The 24,151-nt window shown below is 38.7% G+C and overlaps 2 protein-coding genes across 6 annotated transcripts in view; one reads left to right on the forward strand and one right to left on the reverse strand.

Annotated features, from left to right (window-relative positions):
* The window catches only part of LOC109970593 (zinc finger protein 436-like), a 25,174-nt gene extending 4,003 nt beyond the window's left edge, over nucleotides 1-21,171 (forward strand). The window contains exons 2-3 of one of the 4 annotated variants that reach the window (XM_020618263.1): nucleotides 14,669-14,871; nucleotides 20,238-21,171. In XM_020618263.1, coding sequence (XP_020473919.1) covers nucleotides 14,669-14,871; nucleotides 20,238-20,375 — 341 coding nt within the window. In that variant the 3' untranslated portion in view covers nucleotides 20,376-21,171. Of the gene's footprint in view, nucleotides 1-7,043; nucleotides 8,056-14,668; nucleotides 15,700-20,237 lie in introns of those variants that run through there. The other 3 variants (XR_002276433.1, XM_020618262.1, XM_020618261.1) reach the window with 3 other exon arrangements.
* The window catches only part of LOC109970592 (cytosolic 10-formyltetrahydrofolate dehydrogenase-like), a 59,450-nt gene that overhangs the window by 18,180 nt on the left and 17,119 nt on the right, over nucleotides 1-24,151 (reverse strand). The window lies entirely within an intron of this gene.

Consider the following 24,151-nt stretch of genomic DNA (forward strand, 5'->3'; position numbering starts at 1 on the left):
GTGGAGTTTCTATCTAGTTTGTTCAACAGGATTTTAGAGAGTGAGAAGATGCCTGAGGAATGGAGGAGAAGTGTACTAGTGCCGATCTTTAAGAACAAGGGTGATGTGCAGAGTTGTAGCAACTACAGAGGTATAAAGTTGATGAGCCACACAATGAAGCTATGGGAAAGAGCAGTGGAAGCTAGGCTAAGAAAGGAAGTGGATATCTGTGAGCAGCAGTATGGCTTCATGCCCAGAAAGAGCACTACTGATGCAATTTTTGCTCTGAGAATGTTAATGGAGAAAAGTTATAACGGGACACATACTTTGACCTGTACGGAGAGACGTGTTGTCAAAGGTGTTCATTTTTGTTCTAGCCAAAGTAATCCTGCACTGCTGAATTTAATTTCTTTTTCGGTGGCTGGAGTTCAGTGATATCAGCTTTGTTCTCCCTGCCATTTGTCTGCTGCATGTTGGGGAAGAAAGGTGCACACATTTTGCGTTTTTTCTTCAATACTGGTCATAAGAAAACGCACATGGTATGATAACCATTAGTTTTCATACCATGGTATATCATGAAACGGCTATACCGCTGCAATCCTAATGAAAAGAAAGAGAAAAATGAATAAAATTGTAACTTTCTGTAATGAAAAATGTAACTGTAGCTAATAAAAATAAAACTGTATTACTAACATTTTCTGTTTTACTGTCACTCAAATTTCAGAATGAAAAAAAGTGCTCCAGGGTACAGGACAAACTTTTTTGATTATTATTAGTTTTTCTTTCTTACACAAACCTCCAACTAAAAATGAAGTGCAGTGTTTGTAGTTTTCCAAAAAACAGGTACAACAGGTTGTAGAAACATAAGTGTCCCAGACAAAATCTTACATGATTTGAATCTAAAGCTAGAGGATGTGCATGGACTGGGTGGATGGACATGGAGTTGGTCTGAAAAAAAAACATAATAAAGATATGGGATAAATCTGTCACGTCCTGTTGGCCAGCTGTATGCACTTTAAAGATGACCCCTAACTTCATAGTCATTTTCCCTGTGTATCGTTGCATCGCTTAAAAAGTACTACACTTCAACACCAGATCATGAGGTAAAAACTAATCACCTGTGCACCATCAAAAAAAGCTTTATGCACAACAAATCTGGTGGGTATTGATCTCACTCAAAAGTTGTTATTGTGGAATAACCTTGCACAGTGTCTGAATATCCAGAGTCCATGCTAAGCAGTCTTAGCTACAGGCCTACTGTTTCCTAGCAAATGGCAAGGAGTACATCTGTACAACTTTTGTTCTCACTAGTCACTAGTTCAGTCACCACCACTAGCTTTTGTACTTTTAAAAAAGTACTCTATTTTATGTAGATAAAACAACGTGTGTGAACATAAAAATCTGCACTAACTGCCAGTTGTGTGACTGAGTAATGCTCTATTTTAGCTTTGATTAGTTGTATGTTGTGTCGTAAACTTCAGATTATGCCTGTTTGCAAATGATGTGCAATAAGATGATGATGAAAACAGTTATCCTTGGGAAAGACACAGGAGTAACACGTGGATGACACTGAGTCACAATTAGCAACACTAAAACGCCTTGCTTAAAGGAAGTAAATCCAACTTGGTTCAGTGTTTTAAAGCTTAAACTGTAAAACAACAGGCTAAATGGTTCAATAAACAGGGTTCCAGACTAACATTTTATACTGGTGTTACCAAGTTCCTTAGATGGTGGCACCAGTGTCAGATTTAGTGTCACAACCTTTGTTTTACAACATAATGTAAAGAATCTGTACTTTTTGTAAATTATTTAAAATAACCTTACCATCCAATGCACATAGCCTATAATGAAATTCAGACATGGGAAAGTCAGTTCTGCAACAAGTTCTCAGCTCTTTGTATATAGTTACTGAAGTGCTCTATAGCCTAGCAGTCAATATGATAATGATGATGAAGATTAGGCTATTCAGTTTACAGCTTTTTTTGGGGGGGGGGGCAGAAATGACATGCCGTCATGTAAATAAGATAAATAACACAAGGCTATTTAGTTTGTTTATTAAAAGAACAAGGTAGAGACCTGTTCTATAGGAAAGGTAACCTTGAATGACTTCTGTCTGTTGTGATCTGGCGCTATATAGAAAATAAAATTAACTTGACCTTCAGGGGGGTTCCCCCAATATAATGGTAGGGGGAAAAGGGCTATTATATTTCAACTTAAGTATAAACCAATGAATTGTGCGTATGCTTTGCCCTCTGTGTATGTGATTTATGTGTAGCCCATTTTATTCTGAATAAGAATTTCTGCTCTTTGGCGATGTCTGTGTTGGACTTCATGAACAGTTCAGCTTTCCCACTCCCCTAGTGCCAACTCATTTTTGGGTTAATGTTAGTAGAAGCCTACTACTCAAAGAAGGATTGTTAGTGGGTTTCATCGAATGAAGTTGGGACTTCACTCGATGTTAGCGGTGCATATGCGCAGTGCACACTGACTCCGACCTCCATGCAGCATCTCTCGTCAGAACAGCTGTCTGTCAGCAGGAGGACAGTACGGTCTTCACCAGGCTGACTGACAGCAGAAATGTACTAGACAAAAATTGTTTCTATGTTGGCTTCTTCAGCAAGAAATCAGCAGTGTCTAAGTGTTCTGATTTATTTATTTTATTAATTTCCCTGTCTTGGAAGGGGGAAAGTAAAACCAGAAAGCTCACAGTGACACCAGGAGCCTGATCCATGAGAAGAGATTAAAGAAAAAAGCTTCCAATACATAAATAGGCTAATGGATGATCTACCTGATTTAAGCAGCTGTCTGTGGTAATTACATTTAAGATGCACCAAAGAAAAAATAAACTTGGTGTAAAAAAGGGGTCCAGGAATTATGTGCGTCTCTGAGTCAGCACAATTTGATAGCTTGATTAGCAACATCAGAAAATTCTACCTATATAAACATATGGGGTAGCACAGTTTAAAAGCTTAATAGCTATATTTCATTAATTATTTTAAATAACCTTGCCATCCAATGTGCATAGCCTGTATTTATGATGAAATTCAGAGAGGGAGATTTAGTGAACACAATAAATGGAAAAATCACTTCTGGAACAAGTTTGCAGTGCTTTTTATGTACCGGTAGTCACTGTAGTGCTCTATAGCCTAGCAGTCAACATGATGATAACGAGGACACTGATGATGATGATTAGTCTATCATAGTTCAACTGAAGTACAAACCGATGAGTTCAAGTAAAAAAACTTCTAACACATAATTAGGCCAACAGGTGATCTACCTGATTTAAGCAGCTGTCTGTGGTAATTACATTTAAGATGCACCAAATTAAAAATAAACTTGAAGGGTAAAAAGGCATCCAGGGATGACGTATGTGTCTCAGAATCAGTGTGGATAGAACCATTTGATAGATTGGAAGTCTCTGCCTCATGAGATGAGCGAGTGACAGTCCTTGAGATAAACACTGTGATCACGGTATTGTGGAGATTGTTACATCTGTCCACTATTTTTACAGTGAGAGCATCATCTGTGCATAAGCTTTGTATTTTGTCACAACCTTTGTTTTGAAAAGAGTCAGTCGCACCTTAAATAAATTTGGTTGCAAAATGTGAGTGATCACTCACAGTCTGGAGCCCTGATAAAGCACAAATGCTCTGTTGATTTTCAAATGCATTAAGTCACTATTTTATTCTTGAGTGGATAAAACAGTGCTTTCAAGTAGGAGTGTGATGAACATGATTATATTTCTCATCAAGGCGCAAAAGCTGTCTCACAATATCCGTACAAAACGGAACCAGAGCAGCAGCCAGTATGATGAACTGTGGACCGTACACTGACATTAGTCTAGCAAAATCACAACTCCCTGTTGTGTTTTAATGCACAGGGCTGCTTTGGTTGGGGGGTGATGGGTTGCAGGGGGAGTGTTGTGGGCATGTATGATACGGCTGTGACAAGTCGACATGGGTGGCTTCATTCATGTTTCCAGCCCACGAATTTCCATTGCGTTTTGGTTAGCCATGTTGCTAACATAGCCTACTCTACCTTAGCACCAGTGTGTCGGCATTGGTAGATAAAAAAAAAAAAAAAAAACATTTAACATTACGTACTTACGAAACTGCATGGCGTGTCGTTGTGGTGGTGTTAATTTTGGCCCAAATTTGACACTGAATAGCAGTGAATGCTCATGCTAACAAGGTAATCAAAAGTCTTCTTCCCATGGGTGCCCACATCCCAATTATCCCTGGTATGTGATTGGTCAAGGCAGCACCTTTGCTGGATCATGTTGCCGCCCGGTGTGGTGCAGGGAGAGTGAAAGTATCATAGAAGGTCACACACACTTCAGATAGAAGTTAGAAGCTCATGGACAGTTATAAGCAGGCCCAAACAGAATCAGTGGATTTTTTTATACAGTTTTCTGTGATTATTCAGAATGGAAATCTGTGGAGTTCTGCAGTGATTTTTTTTTTTTTTTTTTTTGCTTGTAATGTAAAAGAAAATATAAATTTTGCTGCCAACACAAAAGTGCATTAAAGGAACTAAAATAATCTTAAGCAAGGTAAACGAAATCACTGTATACAAACTTTTAAATTTGAGAGATTAATTCTTCAACATTTCAAGATACACAAAGTGTGAACATTTGTTGGAATTTCCACCAGCATAAAATTTAAGGACACATGGCCACTGAAATACAAAGTTGACTTTACTTTGACGTAGGCTACTGACCGACCACCGTGTTTAAAAAAGGAATGGAGCGCTTTCAGACAGTCTGGTCAGGAGACATGAATATCTTTGTTAAATTATCTTTGTGGGTTGTTCACGTAGGTTATTGAGGAGAACAGCTCTAAAAGGTTGACATACATTAACCTGGGTTGGCATGAGAATGTGTAAGGAATGAAAAAGAAGCACTAGACAGATGTGCAACTAGCCAGTCAAAGTGTGAAGTAGAGGTGAATGTCGGATTCTTGACATCGAAAATGACAAAAACATTCACAGCCTCATACAAGTGTTGCGCACATGCAGGCAGGGGCAAACGCATGCTTGAATTCTGAGTGTTTACTTTCTTTCCAAAATCTGTGGACAATCTGCAGAATCAGAATCAAGTTTATTGCCAAATAAGTAAAGTTGAAGTTCACATTATCAGGAATTTGCCTTGGCGATTTGGTGCATACATAGACACAAATAAAAACACAGACATAGCAAGTAACATATAACAATCATTCAGTCATATAGTATCATATAATATTACTAAAACCAAGTACTAAAATAAAATAATTGAAGAAAATAAAATTAAGATTAAAATAGGGTACAATAATCGAAAATGCAGACTATTTGCCTTATATGCGTATTTACAATAAATTTACACAGTAAATTAAACCAATGTGACCTGATAATTCGAGTGGACATACTCAGCCCATAAAAATCTACAGATGTAAGTAGCAGAACATATTACAGTAACTGTACTAATGTAACAGACCAACAGAGCAGTGTAATTTAGTATTAGAAAGCCTGATAGCAGATGGAAAAAGCTATTCTTATTCTTCAACTTATTTGGCAATAAATTTGATTCTGATAGAGGTGTCATCGGAGTTCTGCAGGGACAGATTCATTAAATCATACAAGAGAGAAGCCAGTCAAATGGGTTTGTGGCCAAACCTTTTACAGTGCTTGCATATGGTTGTCTTTTACTGCATATGATAATTCATACTCAGAAAGTAGAACTGAAGTGACAGTCATTACCAGATTAGTTAAAACATTTCAAAATCTCTTTGCATTGTTTTGCATGTTGTGACTTTCAGACAAATAAGGCTTTTTCAGTTATATTTTATCATTCAAGATTTCTTAAAAATACTGTTAAAATATCATCTCGGTTCTTACGCAAAGTTCTCGCAGGTGGGTGTTACAGGGCTGCCTCCTCGTTGGTCAGCAGCTTTTCTACTGACAACCATTGGCCAGGAACTGGTGCAACTCTATTTATCTTCCATCTCCTGTGTGGATCTATAATACATCCATGCTTTGAATGCAGTTACTAGAAATGAGTGAACAAAATACAGTAGTCGCCCCTTTACTCCCGTTAAAACAACTTTTTTTGACTGCAGATATACAGACTGGCAGCATATGTACAGGGTGAATGTGGCAAGTATCCATGACAATTTCTGTGGCACCCACATTAGTCGATTAGCTTCCACAGTAATGGTAACTGTCTAAATATACTCATGCATAGACTTGGAAGCTGCCTGGAAAACAACTGACCGTGTTGTGACACATCTGTCGCATCTGTGTCTGCTGTTGGGCACACTTCTTCTGGTGTTACTAAATCAGGTAAGGAACTCACACCACTGTATTATATGTCATGTTAGTAACATGCTTTCTAGCTTTAGCTTAGCTAATAGCAATAGCCACAGTGGGTTACTGTCAGTGACTTTGGCAATAACCTCTGCCTGCTGAGAAATACTAGTATTCTAAAGTACTATATAGTCATGCAGCATAATACAGAACAAATGTAATCACTTGATGGCCTGTTATTCATATCGATGATGCAGCCATAGCTGTAATATTCAACACATTCCAAGTATTACAATAGCTGCACCTAACACAGGGTGCAAGGCTGCAGGTTGCTCATTTTCTATAATTGCTACATTTTTTACTGGAAATTTTGATGGTGCTGCAATGAATATGACAATCTAATATATATATAAAATCTGTGTTCCTGTTAAAGGACTGTTATGTCAACACGTCTTCCATATTGGTTTTGGGATTATTTTTGATGACAGTCTCCACTCCAGCTATTGTTGTAGATAAAAAAAGAAACTTAATTAATTTTTACATTTAGATAATACCACAGATAGAGGACAATATTGATAAGTGACACAGCATTCATTGATACCAAATGTCTTAAACATACCAATAGGTAGTTTGAGTAGCAAATCAAGGGAATACATCACTGATTACTGCTTGCGCTTGTATATTTTCTTTGCTTTTACTTGGTATAAAATAGTTAAATTTTGAGGAGTGACTTACAGCATCATCTGTCTCATGTTCTTCTGAACTGTGCTTTCTATTATACAAAGGTAAACTACAGAGAGGTGCCCTCAACTGAGCAGTGACAGGAGCCAGACTCTTCTACCTGATGTTCTTCTATGGACAAAGAGGCTGAATTGAAGGACCACCTTGGATAGACAGATGGATGATGCTTGCATTATTCATTGAGAGACACTGTACTATGTTTAAAACAACAGGAGTAACAACTTCAAGAATTGTAGTGCTCAGCTAATATGTTATATACATTTTAAAGACCCACTCCACTCAAAAAAAAAAGTTCATATTTTTATACCCCATTAATATCATTCCTCCACTATACTGACAGTTGTAGATGCATAGTTTGTTACTAACAGGGTGTTTTTACATTCCTCAGCTGAAGGGGACGGATATCTGTTTCCTCCCAAAAAAATCCGAGTTTGAAAGAGGCTTGGGCAGACTTGATTTGTGACGACAAATTTGGACAGCCAGATTTGGTTCTTGGGTTTTCTGGAGTTCAGGAGAAATCTGAAGCCTCTGGGCTCAGCAGCCAGAACTAACTTTTCAGCACCAGGTGGCAAAAGTTGTTTCTGTTGACAGCAAATATGCTAGATTGCACAATTTTTGGATATAAACCAAACCCTGGAGCTTCTTTATACAATTTATATAATTACTATTAAGCTAACACTGTGAGCTAGTGTGAAACATGCATCATTATTAGCAGCTGGTTAGCTATGGTTTTGGCTTCTGGTAGCAGCCTGAGGGCTGCATTTAGCCATCTGCTAATAACACTTAAGCTCCCAGTCTTATGTTAACGTTACTGTGAGGTTGTAGTTCAACTGAAAAAATGAAGAGATGCTGACATCATATTGAATGTTATGAGATGTGCAATTAGTTACTGATGTTTAACAACTAAGCTATGTTTGTCTCACTGCTAAAGCTAATGGTTAGCCTCTTGCTAACTTAGCCTCTGCTAAAAATGCCATTCTTCAGGTTCTCTGTTGCCAGATTGCGTTTTTCTTAATCATTGAGCAAAAACAAACAGATACTAACATACTGGCAAACATTTTGAGAGGTAAGCAAAAACAAACAGATACGGTACTAACATACTGGCAAACATTTTGAGACAGTGTGAAACACCGCTGCTGGAGTATTAACAGCAAAGCACAGATAGGCCTAAATGACAGGGAAGGCAACATTTGGTTCACCACTGAACCGAGTGCTGACAGCATCCTTCTGTGTTAGCTACCAACATTAGATTAACGCTACATTTTGGATCGACTGAGATAAAAAATACTGACATATTATTCAGTGTTAGGAGATCATATAAGACATGTAGTAGATATGTATAGATGTACTGTTGTTGGAATGGAATATTAACATTTACATTTGGTAGCTGCTAATAAAGCAAGGCAACTTTACTAGATTGTTTTGGATCATCTGGGAAAATAAAAAAATACTGATATACTATCAAACATTATGGGATGGTAGACACTTTGGAGTATTAACAGCAAATTAAAATGCTATGTTTGGATCACTATTAGTAGTCCAACTGCATGCAAACAGCCTGTTGACATACTATCAAAACTCTCAGCTAGACTAATGCTTTTGCCCCTTTTACTTGTATCTCTTTTATACAGTACTGCTCTGTAATGGGTGAATGAGGCTCAAACATAAACTGCTAAATCTGTTCAGTTTTAACTCCTGCATCTCATCCCGATACACTGGTCTAGATGGGAGAAGTACATCCTCTCCTGTGCCTTCTTGATGATGGTGCTGATGTTGGACATCCACTTCAGGTTCTGAGAGACTGTGGAGCCCAGAAACTCGAAGATCTCCGCTGTTGTTACAGTGATGCTGAAGTCCATTGTCATTTCTACAGTTTTGAATGTGGAATATTATTGCAATCTTCTGAAATAGACTTTGTATAATGATTATATTCATAATGGCAGTCATGTGATGAAAGGCTTCTCGGCAAGGAAGAAGACTGACATAAAAAAGGCAGACTACAGGTTGTAGCTGCATAACCCAAAATGTTGGATGCAACTTAAACAATTTGAAGGCAGTGCTACCAAATACTAATGGAGTGTATGTAAACCTCTGACCCACTGGGAATGTGATGAAAGAAATAAAAGCTGAAATCAGTCTTTTTCTCTACTATTATTCTGATGTTTCACATTCTTAAAAAGCCCATGCTTTTTGTTTTTTGACTTATCTACAATGTTACAATGGTGGATTATCATCTTAGACATGACAAAGCACAAAAAAATGGGGTGTATGTATGTTCTAGTATTTCTATGCAGAAGCAACTTTTATGTGATGGATTTCCTTGAATGGTCATAATCTCCAGGCAGTTGCACATTCATGTGAAGTTGCCTGACATCAACCGGTGCCATTTTAAAAGTGGAATTTTTTGGCTGCACATGGTTTTGTGGATATATTTTACCTCATGCTGACCAGAGGTCGGAAGAAAAACACAGCTTGCAGTTACTGCATGTCCAGGAATATTTCTGTACAGGGACTCCGTTTTACCCGACCAGGTCTAACCTACAAGCAGACCCCACGGTGGTGAATGATCAGCTCATCAATGCTGGATTCCCCTGGAGCACAGTAACTGTTTGTTTTGACTGCTTGAGGCCAGTGTGTCTGCTGCATGTGATGTGTTGCGGGTTGGCGAGCGGATTGTAATGACCCATGATGTTATTGTTGGTACTGTGCTACCTGAATTAATTTCACTACTTTGGGACTGTATGTGGTCGTGTGGGGTAAGATGCAGTGACCACTGGTTGTATTTACTGACCTTGGAGCTACTTGAAAGTGAGCGATGTTTCCACTACTTGGTGGGAGTTAACGGTAAGTTTAAAAAAAAAAAAAAAAAAAGCACACGTTGCATGTCTCTTAATGCCTTGTTTCTCTAACCTTAGAGAGAATTGTTGTAAGGCTGGAGAAGTTACTATGCCAGTTAAAATATGGGGTTTCTCAATTACCTGCTCTGTTTAGAGTGTTACACATCTCTTTTCGTCGGTACATATGCCATTGTTTACCTATGGAGGAGACATTCATATTTATGCCATTGCAGTTCATTGTGCTGTCCACTCACCGGCAACAGGAGTTGTGCGTGTTCACGAACTCCTGTCGTTTTTATGAAGAGGCTCTGTTTTTATCATTCTGAAATAATTATAGACTATTTGGAGTTATGAGGGGTGTTGTGCTAATCTAGAGGTACCCAAGATTAAACATGAAATGGCTGGAAATGAGCAAAATGAGCAGGTCAAGGGCTCTTTAAAGTAGTGATCCTAACTGACCCATGACAAGGGACGTTTATAGGATTAAATGTCAGGAGATGTGAAGAACAAAGTTTAAATGTATTTGGCTAAGGTGTATGTGTGTCATCTTCTGTCTGACTTGAACTGTATGTAGTATATACAGTATCTTTGATGGATAATATATTGGAGCTCCCAAAATGGTGCAATTATGCAAAATTCAATACAGCCTGACGAAAACTCCACATTCTCTACATTTACATTACTGTGGAAGCTAATCAGCTAATGTGGGTGCCACAGAGATTCACGCCACATTCACTCTACATATGCTGCCAATCTGTATATTTACAGTCACATTAAGTTGTTTTAACCCAAGTAAAACAGTGATTACTGTTTTTTGGCCACCCATTTCTAGTAACTGCACCCATCGCACAGATGTATTATAGAGCCACACGGAAGATGGAAGATAAATAGAGTTGCACCAGTTCCTGCCCAATGGCTGTCAGTACAAAAGCTGCTGACCAATGAGGAGGCAGCCCTGTAACACCCGCCCACACGAGAGCTTTGCGTAAGAACTTAAACTGAAAAAAGCAACACAAAAAAATGGACATTGAAAAATTGAGTAGAGAAACAAAAAAAAAAGTGTCAGTGAAACTGAAAATCTGAGCAGCAAAACTGGAAAAAGTGACTAAAATTGAAAAGTGAAATTAAAGTGGAGAAACTTTTGTTTTAGGTAGGTAGGTTGGTAGGACTTTGATCCCACAATGGGGAAATTCCTGTGTTCCAGCAGCAATAGAGAGCAGCAATAAAACACCATAAGAACAAACACCACACACACCAACAAATTCCAAAATACCTAAAACCAGACAGAATATAGTATTTGAGAGACAATCAAGAACAAGAATGATCCTCCCACAATTAATCCCGCAATGGGGGATTTATCTCTATTTCAGCCATAAGGGTCTCTGAAAAACCACTCAAAAATACCTAAAACAAGACAATATAAACTATTTGAGAGAAATCAAGAACAAGATTTTACATATGTGCATATTTACAATGCATTTTATCCCCAGGATTTGAGTGTTGCATAGTCCCTCATAAAATCTTATTCACCTAGCTAGTTTTAAATTATTATATTAGATTTTCAATTTATTTTTGTTCAGTCCTTATTGGCTCAAATCATATTCTACACAAGGCTATTTGGAAAAATGTAAACACTGCTGATGAGCTAAAATGGAAACAGTTTGTCCAGTACATTTCTGCTGCCAATCAGCCTGGTGAAGACCATACTGTCCTCCTGCTGACAGCTGACATTAGCCAGGCAAGTGAGAGAGCTGAACTATGCATCAAGTCCAACAAAGACATCACCAAAGAGCAGCAATTCTTCTTCAGAAAAACACAGGCTACAAATACCCTAAATCACAAATGGTAAAGCACACACACACATTTCATCGGTTTATGTTTAAATTAAAATATAATAGCCTAATCTTCATCAGTGTCATCATTATCATGTTGACTGCTAGGCTATAGAGCACCTCAGTGACTACGGAGAAAGAAGTAGAAACTTGTTGCAGAAGTGATTTTCCCAGTCATTATGTTGCATAAATCTCCCTTTCTCTGAATTTCTTCATAAATATTGGGCTATTCACATTGGATGGTAAGGTTATTTAAAATAATTTGCAAAAAATACTGATTCTTATGCATTATGCTGTTAAACAGAGGTAGTGTCACCATCTGCGAGGCTTAGTGGCACCAGTGACCCCAGTATGAAATGTTAGTCTGGAACCCTGTATCAGAGTTTTTGTAACTATAAGTTTCCAACTTGTAAAAACCCTTTTTTGTCTGAAAGCTACAGTATGATGTGTCTGACTTGGCATTTACGAATACAGAACTGCTTGGAAAGCACACAAATATCAATGCAAAATACTGTCATTAAATGTAACCAAACCCAGACTGAATACATAGTGTCACTCAAGTCTAGAGTCATACAACTGTTTTGATTGCTTGAATGCTTGTAAATCATTGACTACATGGGGAATATTCAGTCATATGATGCGAACTGTGATGAATGCTGGTGTTGCCTGGAATCTTATGGCCTCACTGCATTTGGCTTATGGAAGCTTTTTTTGTTTGTTTGTTTTTTGTTAAAGCACCTCTAACTTTTTCCCTTCTCTGCTCCCTCCTTGCCACCCTTGCCACCTCTGTGAAACTAGGTCATATGTGATAACAACAGCCAGCAACAGACTCTGGAGTCAGGCAGTTCATCAGCAATATTAATGTCTACAGAATGTAGTCCATTGAGCTCATGGTTTTTGGTGACATTGTAGTGACACAGATCCTTTTTCTTACCTAAGGCAGTAACACAAGCAAATTATACAAAGGAATGTTTTGTCCCAGTATTATTGATACATTGCTAATGTTCTAGCCACTACTGCATTGTGTTCAGTGTTCAATGCTTGGCACAGATAATGTTATAAGGAAAAACATGAGTTATATGTGAAACGAGAAATTACACGTTATGCTTTGATAGTTGAACAAAGTCCCTATTTTTATGTCCATCATAAACAAACTATGTGGCCTGGACCAAAACTGAGCAAAAACTAGCAAACTGAGCAAAATGACTTAATTTGCTAATCCAGGAAAACACACTGATTTCTGCTAATCTGACAACAAAACACTAATGTTACAGTCATTTGGAATGACTCTAAATTAACCAGCATAGCAAAACACTAATGTTACAGTCACTTGGAATGACTCTAAATTAACCAGCATAATGAAATAGAAAGGTACAAAATTGAAATGCCAATGTTAGTCTGCTAATGACTGTGTGTTAGTGATGGTTTTGCCTCATTCTGTGTTACACTCTCTGTGCTACAGAATGTGGCCTCCTGAGTCTATCATCTCACAATATTAAAACGTGACAGTATTTTTTGTCGAGGTGAAACCTGCCTTGTGATATCGGTACACAACCAAACAAGAGCAGCAGCCAGCATGGTGGAGTATGAGGGTGAAATTAGCATAGACGGTGTCCCCACCACTTTTTAATCTTCCTTCTGTGGAAAGGACTTCAGTTAAAATGTCACACTTCACAGTTTCCCATAGATTGATTTATTTGTGGCGGGCTGCCACAGTATCAACATTGACCACCACATATTGATTTAAAATAGGTTGAATGTCTTTTCAGTGTAGTACCGTGCATAGCGCATGTATTTGCTCAGTCCCTCCTTGCTCCACTGTAGTTCTCTCTCACACACACAAACACCTGACAACCATGACAATGGAGTGTGTGTGAACAGCTCCTTCTCTGTGTTTGTTTTTTAACACAGTTCTGTCAGTCGTGGAGATCCATCTCTTCTAGTAAGTTATTAGCAAGCTTGTAAGGCTGGCTAAGCTAACATTAGAATACAGCTGTTGCCAAGGTCAGCATGCTGTATATAGCATGGATATATATGGAACGCTCTGCAAGTGGATAAACCTAATGGTAGCCATGTCCATAAATATTACTACCCCTACATTTCTGTCAGATAACACTTCTCCCAAAAAATGTTGCAATCACAAATTCTTTGGTATTCTCATGTTTATTTCTTTTGTTTGCATTGGAACAACACAACACAGCAGAGAAAAGCCAAATCTGATCCATTCCACACAGAACTCAAAATAGTTGTATATCAAGCAGCTATTTCAGCTGGACTAAACAAAGCAGGTATGAAAGCACCGTTAAACTCCATTAATGTAATAGAATACAGACTGGGAGTTGCCTTTTGAGTATGGATGCACTGTATGTGAGTGTTTAGCCAATCACAGTTAGGAGCCATTTGCTCATGTACCTTGATATATGATTACTACCTGCTCTACTGTGATCACTTTGATTCCTTTTATATAGCATTTAGTCTTTGAGACCTGTCTAGGTTGAGAAACATTCTCAGAGAGAAACAGCAATAGACTCATATGGAAATTTGACCACCACCTCACATAACATACAGTCACTAGTATTTGCTTAAATAACATCATCATAGTTATAAGCAGTGTGATATTTTATTAAATAATTTACTAGAGTCACCAGCTTTTAATAGTGCAACCTCATAAATAAGATGTCAGGTTCTGCACAAATGTCTGTTCCTTACATAACTGTTAAGGCCTGACTATGATACTGTGAATAATGAATGCAGTAATCACGTGAGTTTGTGAATGACACTTTCAGGTCAGGCACTCTATTGTGTTTTCTAATGTTGGTGTGCTGGAAATGCAGATTTATTTTACTCATCGTTATCAAACCTTAACCTGCATTAGATTTCTCTGCTGCTGTTAGGTTGAGCGTCATCGCCTGGAATCACTCTCAACATCTAGTTCATGTGTGATCACAGAAGTGATTTTTCTGGCTGCTACCAAAAATATTTTCCTATCCACTGTTACAGATACAAGGCAGATCGATTTGCCCACACCGACACAGGAGGTTTGTGAACAGGAGCAGCAGACAGAGAAGCAATGTATTCCCAGTGAGGACAAGGAGGAACCAGGCATCCTGCCAATTAAAGTGGAACACACTGAGCCCTGGACTGGGACTGTGGAGACACCTGTGTGTCCGGCGTACAGCAGCGTCACAGACACACTAACTGAAGTAGGCACAATTGGAGAACATGAAGAAAATCAGATGCCAGACAACCTAACTCAAGTTGTGACAGTTGGAGAGCACACAGAATATGAGATGCCAACACAGCATGACCAACCATTGTCATCTTGTGGAGTATCTCCTGAATATACAAAAAAGAAAAACATGTTTTTTTGTAATATTTGCTCTGAGCCTTTTCTCAAAAAGGTTGAGTTAAAATTGCATCTTGCAGCTCATGCAACAAAAAGTTTACCAAAGCCTACCAACAAAGAATTCAGCTGCTTTGTTTGTGGTAGAATAACAGACAGCAGGAGTAAAATGATCGTTCACATGCGAGCACACTCCGGTGAGAAACCATTTGCCTGTCTCATTTGTGGTAACAGATACAAAGTGAAAGGCCACATGAAGGAACATATAAGGACTCACACTGGGGAAAGGCCTTACAACTGCTACCTCTGTGGGAAAAGATTCAACCGCTTTTCGACCATGAGTAAACATGTCAGGATCAAACACAGGGAGAACATGGCGTTCAGTTGCATGTACTGCAGCCAGCGCTTTCCTCTGCTTGTTGGGTTTAAACAGCACATGAAGACGGTCCATGGCATCACCTTCTCAGTGTAAAACCTTGCTGGTGTAGCAGATGTCATGTGCTGAATCAAATACAAGGGCAATTCAGGGCTCCAGACTAGCACTTCATACTGGGGTCATTGGTGCCACTAAGCCTCACAGACGGTGGCACCAGTGCCAGCTTTGGTAGCACCACCGTTGTTTTACAGTATAATGAAAAAGAATCTGTATTTTTTGCAAATTATTTTAAATAACCTGGTGGCCGTCCCTGGTAGGCTAGTGGTTAAGGCGCAGCGCTCTCGCTGCTGCGGCCCGGGTTTGAGTCAGGGTTGCATCAGGAAGGGCATCCGGCATAAAACACATGCCAAATGTCAACATGCGAGTCGTCAGTGTGACAATTCGCTGTGGCGACCCCTAGACGGGAAAAGCTGGAAGTGACTTTTTATTTTATATAACCTTACCATCCAGTATGCATAGCCTATGTTTATAATAAAATTCAAAGAGAGGGAGACTTATGAAACACAATAAATGGGAAAAACACTTCTGGAACAAGTTTCCACCTCGTTTTGTGGAGTCACTGCAGTGCTCTATAGCCTAGCAGTCAACATGATGATAATGCTGAAAATTAGGTTATTTCAGCTGGAGCATAATCCGATGAATTGTGTGCATGCTTTGCCGTTTGTGATTTAGCCTATTGGTAGCCTGTTTTCTTTTGAAGAATAACTTCTGATGTTTGGTGATGTCTTTGTTGGAGTTGACGACAGTTCAGCTCTCTCACTCATCTGGCTAGTGTCTGCATATTTCTGGGCTAAAATGAGCAGTAGTAGCCTACTGCTTAAAGAAGGACTTGATAGTGGGTTTCAGGCACTACTAACTTCAAACTGGGACTTCACTAGACAGAAGAACTTCAATCCACACTGACTCTAGCCTTGTCAGAACAGCTGTCTATCTGCAGGCCATTATCACTTAGGGGTGTACTCACTTTTGTTGCCAGCAGTTTGGACATTAATGGCTGTGTGTTGTGTTATTTTGAGGGGACAGCACATTTATACTGTTACACAAGCTTTATACTCACTACTTTACATTGTAGCCCAGTGTCATTTCTTCAGTGTTGTCACATGAAAAGATATACTTAAATATTTACAAAATGTGAGGGGATGTACTCACTTCTGTGAGATACTGTAAATGCTGTGTTCGCAGAATTTGTTACATCTGTTCACCATTTCCAGTCGGTATGCAGTGCGACCTTTGAAAAAAAGTCAGTCACACCTTAGATTTGATCTAAGATTTGATCACAAAATGCAACTGATCATTCGCAGTGTGGAGCCCTGCAATTGTTTGTCGGTTTATATTTTATGACTTTTTGATTGACATGCTTCCCCAGATTAGCTCTTGTAATTCAATACAATAATACAACTCATACTGTTCATAGTTACTACTTCATACTAATTGCTATCTGCTTAAAATCTAGCATGTAGCATATTCAGAAGAAATATACAGTTTGTACAAAGTTTATAGTTAGACAACTGCCAACGTGTGTGTACAGTTACAGTAAACAAAATGCATCTTGAGGGTTTTCATTATTGACCACAATTAATTTTTTCACGGTTTTCCAACAGTTGACTAGGGATGTATCGATATATAGAATTTTGCTATCTCGTTAGTATACATTGAATGCTAGTTGCAGAATTGTAAAATGACAGTGAATGCTCCATCACCAACTTTTAGAGCTGTTGTGTGGCATTTCAGTTTTCCTGTTTCAAGAAGTTTCAACAATTTGCAAATACTACCACCCGATGAAGGCAAAACTAGCCACATTTAGGACTGAGACAGTCCTGGATACATCACGCAGAAACAGTCAGGACACAACTGTGTGCTACAATTTAAATGGACAAACAAATTGGATGCACAAAGGATAAACCAACCTATAGTAACCACTCTCACCACTCTTCAAGTCTTTGTTTTTTTTGTTTTGTTTTGTTTTTTTTAGTAAACCATGATGTTTGAAAATCATCTCAAGTAAAGCACAAATCTCACCTTTATGTGGCCTTTGTCCGGCAGTAATTGTCAGTTTCCTTTCCTCCTGTGTCATTTCTTGACTGGAAACTGGACATCTGCCACACAACAGCTGTAAAAGTCTGATGAAGCATATGCTTTGTCAGTTTCAAATTCTGTGACCTGAACACAGTTATACTAGTGAAATAATCATATTTAAATCTGGGTAGATATTATCATAGTCCCATGATGGTAAAGAGAAATATTTCTGTTGCAATATCGCAAAGTTACATATATAGTTACATCCTCATAACTTGTGATACATTTCGTATTGCAGATTTTTTCATTGTCAATATCGTTCATGTACTTAAATTCTGCCTTTAGTCTGTGTGTGACTTTGTTTTATTGGCTTGCAATCCATTGCTTACAATGTTTTCTAAAATGTAATACCAGTACACTCCCTATGGGATGTATTCAGACCCCTTCACTTTTCCACACTCTGTGTTGATTTGAGACAGATAAAATTTCCAGTTTTTCTTGTCAAACTACACTGAAGAAGCATGGTGTTGTCATGCTATGGAAGTTCTTCTCAGCAGCAGGGACAGGGACACTGATCAGAACTAAAGGATGTCTGCAGCCAAATGCAGAGAGGTCCTTGAAGAAAACCTGCTCCAGAGTGCAGAGACCTGAGACTGGGGTGAGGGTTCACCTTTTAGCACAACAGTGACCTGAAGCATACAGCCAAGACAAGTCCCTGACCATCTCTGACTGGCCCAGCCAGAGCCCAGAATTAACCCCTACAGAACCTCTGTGGAGAAACTTGAAGACGGCAGTTCAGATCCACTTTGCATCCAGTCAGGAGGAGGTTAAGAGTATCTAGCAGGAAGAATGGAATAAACTGGCCAAACCCAGGTGTACAAAGTTTGTAGACTAAACAAGAAGACTCAAAGGTGTAATTGCTGTCACAGGGGCTTCTCTAAAGTATTGAATTAAGGCCCTGGATACCTGTGGAAATGGGAGATTTCAGTTTTTGATTTTAATAAAGTTGCAAAGCTGAATAATAACATGTTTTCACTTTGTCATTAAGGCTTACTGAGTGCAGATTAATGGGCAAAAATGGCAATCTTATCGAGTTCAAATTAAATTTACAACGCATCACTGATAAAGATCACTTAATTTGGGTTATTAAAGCACAGCCTAACAACTGAAAATCTTGTTTTTGCTGACCAACAGTTAAAATTCTCACCTTGCTGCAGTAATGTATAGATGCACAGTAACACAGATGGATGTGCGCCTAAAGGTACAACAAACTTGAAATGCTCAACCAAAGAAGTAGTAAAACAGGATTAAGTGACTAAAAGGGAACTCCAATATGCCAATTTTTACTACACAAAGCTGTAGTAAAAAATGTGTTGGGGGTAATACAGAATATGTCTTAGAAAATCTGCATAAAACCCTTTGTGTATCTAGATGGAGCAGTATGAAATCTGATAAATGTCCTCAAATAATGTCACTTGAATCAGTGGGTGCCAAGGCACCAGTGTTTCCCTCTCTTACATCTTTTCACATCTTTTTCTTAGTACTTAGGACTTAGTAAGATGCAAGGAAAAAAATGTGAGGAAGCACGTTTTAAGAGACTTAATCTGAAGCGTCCAATCACCAGCTGAATTCTGATAAAGGGTCATGATGGTCCTGAATAGATTTCAGCAAAGGATGGTCTCTTGTTTCCTCACTCATGACTCCTCCAGGCAGCCTCATCACTCCCCAGTCTTCACTCCTCAGAGCAGAAATAACAGTCTTGGGGCATTTTTGATCCTCCCTCATTCAGAACGATGTTTGTGTCAAGCAAGAATCAAGGACTGAGGAATGATCATGAAAGAGACTTGGCATGTACCTAGCATCTGTTGGAGCTGAATACAAGTGAAAGACAACTTTAGATGAACTGTCAGCAACTTAGTTGTAATGTAGATGCCAGATTCTGACATGAAAGCAAAGTTAGATATTTCTGGTTTTGTGCATCAGTTTTGATACTTATTTTTTAATTATCCAAAATGATATAATATATAATAATAATATTTCTAGGAGCTCACTGCTAAACTGGTAGAGCACTTTTTTTAAAAGAAGTGTGACCAGATAACCATTGTTGGCTAACATGTTTGTTGTACCTTAACATCAAGTTGCTAATATAATACACTACAGGTCTATTCATACTGGAGCAAATTTTAGAGACTCTATACAGTCTTTAAAAATATGTCTTAGGAACAGATGCACATTTGCTGTAGGAGGCTGGAATATGAAGATGTTTTCATGTGATTTGTAAACAATAATGTTTTCAGTACTAACAAGAAATAATGTCTGTATAATCTGTAGCTTTGCTATTAATAGCCAATACAAACTGATCATGAAGACACTCCAGCAGTAATTTGTGCAGATACTATGTGGTGAAAATTTGGCATTTAATCTTATGCTTCATAATGATTTGTATCCTGTGTAGTTTGGAAGGTGGTTACAAAGCAAAACACCTTTATGTATCTGGATATATAGTACGTGTGTCCTTTAAATTCACTCAAAATGAAACTCTGATTATCACTTCTATGTTTTGTTGAAACACAAGCTAGAAAATGGTTAGTTTGTGGCCCGTCTGAGGTTCGTGCATCATTTTCATGAAGCCGATGTATCTTTGAAGCAGCTGATCAGAATTAATCCAAAGGTAAAAGTCCTGATAGATGTGAATTGATGGAAGCGCTATTTTGGTGCTGATGTATTTGCTGTGTACCACAAGTGTAAATCCATTTCTGTTTCCATCCTTGCAGATGCCAAGCAGCCAACTGCACCCACAGAGGAGGTTTCCCCTAAACAGCAGGAGTGGAGCCCAGCTGTGTGCGAGGATGAGCCGGGGCCCTCCCAGATTAAAGAGGAGCAGCATGAACAGAAAGAGGAACTATGGATAAACGGGTGCGAGGATCAACATTCAGCAGAGGACAGTGATGATGGAGATGCATTAACAAAGGAACTCATCAAAACAGTGCAACAGTTAGAGGACTGCAGAGCTGCAGAGGAGAACAGAGAGCCACTACAAACATCTCAAGAGGAAGCAAAGTGCTCTGAAGAGAAGACCAGCACTACATTATACCGCTGCCACATATGCAACTACATATTCACCAAAAAATCTCTGCTTACATGGCACCTCACGACACATGAAAGCAAGTCACATGACGGCAAGGGAAACTTTGACTGTCACATATGTGGCAAACACATCCCTTGTCAGAGCAATCTGCAGAACCACATGAGAGTGCACACAGGAGAGAGACCCTACAGTTGCCATTTCTGCGGCAAGTGTTTCAAACTGAAAGGGCATATGACAGAACATATACGGACTCACACAGGTGAGAAGCCTTTCAGTTGCCACATCTGTGACAAATCCTTCAACAGAGGTTCAACTTTGAGGAAACACGTTCTAGCTAAACATAAAGAGGAGAGACCGTACAAATGTGGGGATTGTGATGAGTTATTCACTGAAAGGCTGCTGATGAAGAGGCACATGCAAAAAATTCATGGTGTCAAACTGTCCACCAGTCAAAGTCCAGTATAAAAGAATCCGACATCATTAATGATACATGTTGCATATAGTCTAAAATGTGAGCAAAATATAGGGCTTGCTGACCTTTCAGACAAAGACTATGTTCACACTGCAGGTCTTAATGCTCAGATCGGATTTTTTGCCGAAATCCGATTTTTTTGCACTGTTGTTCACACTGTCATTTAAATGCAACTGCCATCTGTCTCGTGTGAACAGTATACGGCCCTGAGGTGACTCGCATGCGCAGAAGAGGACGTGACGCCAGACGCAGCGTACTGTGTTTGTGCAAATAAAAATGGATGCGGCTCATGATAGCATGTGCGTAGCGATGTACCAGTTAATGTGCAATCGAAATAAAGAAATAATAATAAGAAGAATATCAAGAAGAAGGAGAGCACAAATATTGCTTATGGCCTCGCCTCCTCCAGCACAGAATTGTGACGTCTGTCACATTTCAATGACATAAAAATCGCATGAAATGCGACATGGCCGTTCAGACTGAAGTCGTATTGCAAAACATCGGATATGTATCCGATTTAGGACCACATATGAAAGTGGCCTGGGCCTGATTTGAAAAAATTGGATTTGTGCTGTTCACACTGTCATAATGAAATCAGATATGGGTCGCATTTGGGCAAAAAGATCGGATTTGGGTCACTTCAGCCTGCAGTGTGAATGTAGTCATATTGATAATAGCATCAGTGAGTTTCAGCACCACAACAACTTTTAAAGTCTTTTTATGATTGGTAAAAGTATTGTTTAAAAGAAAGGTTTACCATTATAAATGTGTTTATATGAATTCAAGTTAGATGGTCTTAGATGGTTAGATCACTCTTATCTTTGCATGAGGTATAGAACAGGAGCCTGCAGGTGACTAGCTTAGCTTAGCATAGCATAAGCCGGGGAAAGCCACTAGCCTGACACCAACTGTGCCAACACCGCTGAAGCTCCACAATTAAAACTTTGTATCTTATTTGTTGAATTTGTACACCAATACAAATGTTTAAAAATAATAATAATTGTGGTTTTGTGGGGTGTTACAGGCTGTAACGTTCATGAGCTAATAGTGGTGTGCACTATGATCTCTTGTAGTATGTTAAAGAATAAATTTGTTTGTCAAGATATACTGTATAATAGATACTATAGATAATAGTACAACAAGTTAATTTGTTAGCATTAGCGGCGCAAGCAGTTTCCCCGGTCTTAATGCTAACCTAGGCAGAGTAAGGCCTTGTTCTAGCTCCTAGCTTAATGCTCAGGAATGAGAAAGACATAGTTCTTCTCATTTAACACAATCAAGTGAATAAGTGTATTTTACAAAATGTCAGACTATTCCTTTAAATCAGAAACTATCTGATAAAGATCTAAGAAAACAAGATTACATTCAATGCCAACTTATTTTTACCAGATTTTGCTAATTACCAAAAATGTGAGGTTTATTAACCAGTTCTCATAGAGACACTGTAAAAAAAAAAAAAACAGACAAAAATGCACAAAAGTAGATAGACAACTGAGTACTAACTGTATGCTGCAAATGCAAAAGTCATGCTATTCTCAGTGATGCAGAATACTGTAGAAGCAGCTGAATGCAGTATGATTTTAGTACTGCGTCTCTTACTAAACACCAGATTGCTTGACATTTTAACACTATTAGTACTTTTCTGCCACTTATCGATCCCTGAACTTTAGTCTGCTTTAAAAAAACTGTTTTAAATCTAAGTAATGCCACTTATCGATTTCCTTAAAAAAACTGTTTTAAATCTAAGTAATGTGCACCATATATACACACACTTATGCTGTGTTTTCACTCCTTCTGGGGACTTTACATTGACTTCCATTCATTTCCTGTAGACTTAACCATAACCACTATTTGCCTAACACCCCACCTTAATCCATGTTGCCACCCTAAAATTCAGTGATTTCCTTGTGGCCGACTCCCCCCAATGTGTGCATTAACAGGTTTTGGTCCCCATAATGTAAATAATACAGAGGCACACACACACCAGAGTTGGGAACATTTACAAATGTTTATAAATGAGTACTGACAGTTTTGACAGTGTGTACACATGTACACTTTTTTTTCCCATATGGTTGCCTGCTACTCAGGATGTGAATTACAGGGTGCCCTGAAGGTTGCTGGGACAATGACCACAGATACTGCTGAGATTTTGGTAAAGTTGGAAAGATTCCCAGTTCTTGGATCAATAAGTCATAAAGGAAATGTTATTAAAACACATACAATGCATTTTACAACCATAGCAAGACAAGCTACAGCCAAATTTTCATCAGAACAAGCTTGTCTTCCACGAGACAGTCTCTGCGCACTCATCTTACAACCGGAGGCACACAGAGACCAGTTTGTGCAGCATGGAGGAGGTCCTGTTTGATGAAGCTTAAATTGTATCTTGTTGTCTACCTTATTACAGTTGGAGAGAGACATTGTTTGTGTTTGAATATGTGAATATTTTCTAACTTTGCTGCAGAGCGGAGGTGTGCAGTTGTTGAGAATCACTGAAATCATTGATAGTTTACATACAGGCACACAAAACATGAAATCAGCTTATGAGCCATGATAAATAATACACAGACTGCACGTTATGATTAGCATCATACAGACATTTCTGAGAGCAGGTAAAGTCTACATTTTCAAGTCTTTGAATAAATTCTACAACTATTAAAATGCCTCCAAGAGGGAAAAGAGCTAATAAATCAGAAGCAAACGAGGATGTTGAAGCAGAAGAGGATTATATTTCAGCAGCGCAAGTAACAGAGATGTTGAGTCAGCAGAAGCAGATGTACACCGCACTGTTGAGCCAACAACAAAGGTTTTGTGCAACTACTTATGGAGACAAATAACAAGAGACTCGACGACATGACCAGAGAAATACAGGAGATAAAAACGAGTTTGCAGTTTACCCAGCGAGATGTGGATGTGATTAAAGCAGCCATGGGTGAACAGAAAATACAAACCAAGGAAACAAGGGATGATGTCTACAAAACTTGTGAGAGTCTAATAGCCATAATGGATAAAATGGAGCATTTGGAAGTACAGTCCAAGCGAAAAAACCTGATCTTCGAGGGAATCAAGGAGTCAGCTGGAGAAAGCTGGACGGAAGTGGAATGTAAGGTGAAGGAAATATTAAAGGA

Source organism: Monopterus albus, unplaced genomic scaffold (assembly GCF_001952655.1).
Source record: "Monopterus albus unplaced genomic scaffold, M_albus_1.0 scaffold203.1, whole genome shotgun sequence".
Lineage (NCBI taxonomy): Eukaryota > Metazoa > Chordata > Actinopteri > Synbranchiformes > Synbranchidae > Monopterus > Monopterus albus.